This window comes from Kryptolebias marmoratus, linkage group LG20, assembly GCF_001649575.2.
Source record: "Kryptolebias marmoratus isolate JLee-2015 linkage group LG20, ASM164957v2, whole genome shotgun sequence".
Classification (NCBI taxonomy): Eukaryota; Metazoa; Chordata; class Actinopteri; order Cyprinodontiformes; family Rivulidae; genus Kryptolebias; species Kryptolebias marmoratus.
The window spans coordinates 24107094-24113231 of NC_051449.1; the positions used below are offsets into that span (position 1 = coordinate 24107094).

The following is a 6138-nucleotide window of genomic DNA, read 5'->3' on the forward strand; positions in this document are numbered from 1 at the left end:
CCACACTCTCTATTTCTGAATTGAGAAAGCTCCTCGGATGAGAAGCGAAACGTCTTCAGCTACAGAATAGAAGTCCAGTTGTTTTTGTTTTTTAACTTTTTTTGAATTTACCATGGCCTGGATGACTGAGAATCTACACCAGCACATTCTGGTGTGAAATACATACACGTTAGTGTCCACCACACCTGCACACTTCTCCATTCCTCAGGTAATTTCTTACTTTCAAAAATGCCAATAAATAATTGAGTCAAAAATCTCTTTGGCATCTCTTCTAGACATTTCCATACCTCCACTGGTCTGTCATCAGGTCCAACTGCCTTCCTCTTCTTCACCCTCTTCAAGGCTTTTCACACTTCATCCTCACTGATCTTTTGCACTTCCTGGTCCTCTTCTCTTTACACTTTTCCTTTTCTTCATCACAACAGTCATCCTACACACAACCATTCAATGCTGTCTGGCCATGATCTCCCCTGCCACAATCTCCCTCAGGTTACCTCTTCTGCATAGAATGTAGTCTACTTGCTTACTCCTGCCTCCCCTCTTATGGGTCACCCTTTGTTCTTCTCTCTTTTGGAAACAGGTGTTGACTACAGCCATTTCCATTGTCTTGGCAAAATCCACCACCATCTGTCCTTCCTGGTTTCTTTCCTTGACACCAAATCTGCCCATAACTTCTTTATCTCCTCTGTTTCTTTCACCAACATGTCCATTCAGATCTGCTCCAATCACCACTCTCTCCTCCCTGGGAATGCTTTCTATCCCTTCAGTGAGATCCTTCCAGAATTTCTCTTTGTCTTCTACATCCCACTGGCACCATTCAACATCAGACCTTCTGCTTTTACCTTCAGACACATCACCCTATGTGAAACCATTTTCACTTCAACTACATTCTTTGCTAACGCCTCCTTCAGGACCACCCCTACTCCATTTCTCTTCTTATCCACACCATAGTAAAACAGCTTAAACCCTGCCCCATCCGTTTTTGTTACTCGCTTTTCCTGTTCAGGTTGTGGGGAGCTGGCTGGTGGCTATCTCCAGCAGTCAATGTGCGAGAGGCGGCATATACCCTGGTCAGGTCACAAGTTCATCTCAGTTCATCTAAGTCACACCTAGAGAAAATTTAGAGTTACCAATTAACCTAACATGTATGGTTTTGATTTGTGGGAAGTCCCTGGGGTAAACCCATACATGCATGGGGAGAACATGCAAACTACATCCAGACATGCCTAGCAACAGCTTTAGCCACTGCACCACCGTGCTGTCCCTGTTGAAGGGAAAACATCAGCTGGGTTGTGTGAAAATTGTGTGAGTTTTGTTAGAAACCTGTTCATTAATGTTGTTCTGTTCTGTAGTATAATGTAGTTTTGTGTATTGTGCATACAGAAAGTGTGTATACCTTGCAGGATGTGTGTGTCTTTTTCTCTACACAGCGGTGTGCTCCACGCTCCATGCTGATGGGCTTTGCTTCTGGCGGGGATGAAAGCTGCCACCATGAAGCAGTAACTCAGTCCTGCATCTAGCTCTGACACCGTAGCTGTGCTGGAGTCGGAAAGGACTTCTCTCTGTCAGATAAGACAGTGGTTCTGAAACTTCACACAAGTAACACCTCAGAAAATAATAAGCTGTTCAAGTACGACCATTACAACAGACATTTAACTTTTAGGCTTGTAGTGAAATGTTTCAAACAGATGAAGTATCTGGCATAAACAAGCAAACTATTCCATTCTGTAGAATATCTAACCCTAACCAAAAAAGAAAGCTCAATTTTAACCTAGTGTTAACCCTGCAACACACTGAACAAACTCAGGTATATAAATGAATTTATGTGGGCGGCAGTGGCTCAGGAGGTAGGGGTTTGTCCTGTAATCGGAGGGTTGCTGGTTTGAGCCCCCGCTCTGGCTGTCTCAGCCGTTGTGTCCTTGGGCAAGACACTTCACCCGCCTTCCCTACTGGTGGTGGTCAGAGGGCTCGGTGGCGCCGGTGTGATGGCAGCCTCACTTCTGTCAGCCCGCCCCAGGGCAGCTGTGGCTACAATGTAGCTTACCGCCATCAGTGTGTGGATGAATGGGTGAATGATTGTAGTGTAAAGCGCTTTGGGGTCCTTGGACTAGATAAAGCTCTATATAAGTGAAAGCCATTTACCATTTACCATGAAGGCCTGATTAACCTTAGTTGTTTATTCCTTGGATTAGGTGTCTCATGGCCAAAACGTTTAACCCGCCCATGGCCTTTGGGTCAAATCGACCCAAACTCTCTTTGTCTCTTTCTCTTTTGAGGGTTCAGGAGGGTTATTGAACCCATAGTTCACTACTGACGATGTGTCGTCAAATTTTGATAACAAATCTAAACATACTTTGATGAATAGTGCTGAAAACTGAAAAATTTTAACCATCTTCACATTTTAACTACTGAAATAAACACAGAGATGGGATCTTGATTAGCAATAAACCATTAGCTAAGGCAGATTAAGCAATGCACAGCCACCAAGAGTGGCCCCCATTAGCGATCCTTCAGCAGACCCCAAGCAACCAGGACCTCAGGTTGGCTGGGTGATGGTTCAGAGTAAGCATAGTGCTTAGGCTAAGTCCCCAGTTTACCACTGAGCCATTCATGTTTTAAATCGATTTTCCTCACTCAGCAACATACCCACTGAGAGGAAGACTCTGGTAATTGGCAGCTCCATAGTCTGAAATGAAAGGACTTCAGCAACCAGAGTCAAATGTATTCTGGGGCCAAGAGTGTGCAACATCAGTTTCTATCTGAAACTGCTGACTAAGGCTATGGTTAAATACAGTAAGATTGTTATTCACATTGGCGGTAATGAGACCTGGTTACGTGAATCAGAGGGCACTAAAGGGAATGTTGTTTTGGTGTGTAACTTTGCAAAACCAATGTCAGACTATAGTTTTCTCTGGTTCCCTTCCTAATCTGACCAGCAATGATATGTTTAGCTACATGTTGTCATCCACCCACTGGCTGTCCAGGTGGTGTCCTGAAAACATTGTTTGCTACGTACATAATTGGTAAACAGTTTTGGGACAGCACGTGAAAGTGACAATGAACCAGCAAGTAAATGGAGGAAAGACCTGGTTTTAAAAGCAGAGGGTAATTAGGGGAAGTGGGCACAGATAAGTGAGTACAAACTAGGACCAAGTGAAGATGGACGTGGCAGGAGAACAAGAGATAAACTGAGAAGTGAATGATGACAGCAATGCAAAGTCAAGAAACAAAAACTGAACAAAGACAAGACTAAGTGTAAAGACAACTAAACAACAAAATACAAGAAACAATAAACCCAAAATTACACATGTAAAATAACAATAAACCCCAAATCCTGACAGTCTGATGTGGAGAAATGACATCCATCCTACTTTGGATGGAGCTGCTCTTCTTTCTAGAAATCTTACTAATTTTGTTAGTCATCCAAATTATTGACAACCCAGGATTCACTCTGGAATGCAGAGTTGTACTCTTTCACCACTCTCTGCTGCTTCTCTTCTATCAGCAGCATCCTTGTAACATCCTGCTAACAACATAACATGTTGTTTCTAACTCCCATAGAAACAATATCTGTTGGCCAAAACCGAATAAACCAACAATAACATCACAAAAAACAAATCATAAAAGTCTTCTAAAAACAAACAATGCTATTTTACAGAAACAGGAAAAGAAAATCATTAAATGTGGATTATAGAACACAAGATCTCTCTCCTCAAAATCTCTGTTAGTTAATGTTTTGATAACAGACAGACAGTGAACTTGTGTCTATACTTGTTTTGATAGATGTCAGTGCAGCATTTGACACAGTTAATCACAATATTCTATTACAGAGTCTTGAAAATGATATTGGGACTACACAATCAGCTCTAAAATGGTTTAAATCAGAGGTCCCCAAGCCCCAGGCCATGGACCGATACTGGTCCGTGGGTCATTTGGTACCAGGTCGCACTGAAAGAATAAACAACTTACAATATTTCCATTTTATTTATTTTCTGAGTCTGAATAGGGTTTCCCCCAGTGTATCATAAGCCTGGCCGGCCGCCAGGCTTTACTTCCCCCGCCACCAGGCTAAGCTCTGCTTGTTTATTGTAAAATACATTTTTTTATACGTGTTTTTTTCCACCCGCACCCCCAAAACCACTATCTTTCTCTACCTCTTTACACAGAAACACCTACTACAACACACATGTCACAGAAACAGGGTCAAAAGACATTGGACTTTTTTTTTTCAAAGTCAGAGGAGCAGTGGCACAGACGAGGAGTCTATTCATTTACCTGCTGACCAAGGGGAGCGCACTGACACTGAGAATACCTCATTAACATTAGCCGGGCCACACGTAAATGAGGCAGAGCCACTTTTAGCTACCACTGGAGTTAGCACGTCATCAGAGCAGCCTTCTGAAAGCCACAGCAATCAACATCGAACGAGTAGGTTTAACCAAAAATGGTCAGTTGCACCAAAATTCAGCGAGTGGCTTTACAAGACCAAATACGGTAAGCATGTTTTGTACTTAGTGAAAATATTAATATGATGCTTGCTAATTTATCCTTGTTTAACAGTAAAATTATGCAAATTCAGCATTAGATATGCTTTGTTTTGTTATTACATGTAGTGATCCAACATGCAGCCTGTGCCACAAAAAGTAAAAGATCAAAGCACAGTACAGTACAGCATTAGGTGCAAATAATTTGTATTTATTTTAATTGTATTTTTGTTTAAAAAAGTATTTCAAAAGTGCCTTTTTGTAAAACTGTAGTTGTATAAATATTTGACACAAATATCTTAAAATATCACATAATAAATAGCCATATTTTGTCAAGATTTGGGTTTTGTTGTTTTTTCTTTGTGATTTATTTTGTATTTAGGGTTATTGTTTTTATGTTTTTTTTCTTTGTATTGTTTCTGTCTCTTGTGTTCTGTCATCATTCACTTCTCTGTTTATCGCTTGTCTTCCTACCATGCCCTTCTTCACCTGTTGCTAGTTGTAATCACTCACCTGTGCCCACTTCCCCTAATTACCCTCAGCTTTAAAACCTGGTCACTTTCTCCACTTCCTCGCTGGTTCATTGTCTCTAGTTCCCTGTTGCTATTTGTCTCTTGTCGTTCAGTTCTTGTTAGGCTTAGCCTCTTTTCTGGGGGAAACCCTGCTGAACAATGTTTTATTTTGAAAAATAGCCAGATTTACTCTGTTACATCCATCTATGATTTATTCTTGAAGCATGTCAAGACGCTTGTCTTGGTCACATGATACATTACCGCTAAAGTTAAATCCACAAGCTTTATTGGTTCCTGTGTCTGTATAACGAAGGTTGGTTAACCCACATAACGTGATATTTAGCAACACAGGGGATAGCAGTGAGGTGGACACAGCCACCCTGTTGCCATTTCTGACATCATATGTATGTGAAGTGGAATTTTGTGAAGTGATAGTGATAAAAATCAAATTGTGGATGGGATTGCCTCGTTGGAAAAAACAAGCTTAGGGCTCACACCGATTTTGTTTTTGTGGTGTATCTTATTTTGAAGGCATATTTTAATCGTACCATGGCAACCAACCTTGGGGCCAGAGATGATGTTACTCATGTTATGTTGTTAGCAGGATGTTACTGCTGATAGAATTGCACACAATGGATTCATGTTTATTATTATATCTTTTTTTTTTTAATTACCATTTTTATGACAGTTGTATCAATTACTTTGTTGTTTTAATCTCCCACACCTTAAAGGCTGGTCATGAATATATTGTCTTACATTAAATCTGTCAGAGGCACAAAAAAGTTTAGGGACTGCTGATTTAAAGGGGACCTATTATGCAAAATTCACTTTTTGCATGTTTTTGTACTTCCATTTGGGTATCTACTGCTTCTGGAAACAGTCCAAGCTAAAAAAAAAAACCACCCAGCTGTTTTTTGACAATAAGTAAATGCTTTCTTGTGTCTGCAAAACGACCTGTTTCAAAAAGCTTGGAATTGTTGTGTCACAATTCTTGTTACTTAGCAACCCCGAACCTAGCCCAGCACCTCACCTAGACACCCAGAAACACGTCTCTGTTAAAGTCACTGCAGGTTTGTCTAAACCAGTGGTTTCTAAAGATTTTCTTCTGGGCCCCCCTATGGATTACAATAAATCCCCCCCCC

The 6138-nt window shown here is 41.0% G+C and overlaps 1 protein-coding gene across 1 annotated transcript in view; it reads right to left on the minus strand.

Annotated features, from left to right (window-relative positions):
• LOC108228643 (tissue factor-like) overlaps positions 1–6138 on the minus strand; it is a 55731-nt gene that overhangs the window by 3396 nt on the left and 46197 nt on the right. The window contains exon 6 of the mRNA XM_037981927.1: positions 1397–1562. Coding sequence (XP_037837855.1) covers positions 1397–1562 — 166 coding nt within the window. The remainder of the gene's footprint in view (positions 1–1396; positions 1563–6138) is intronic.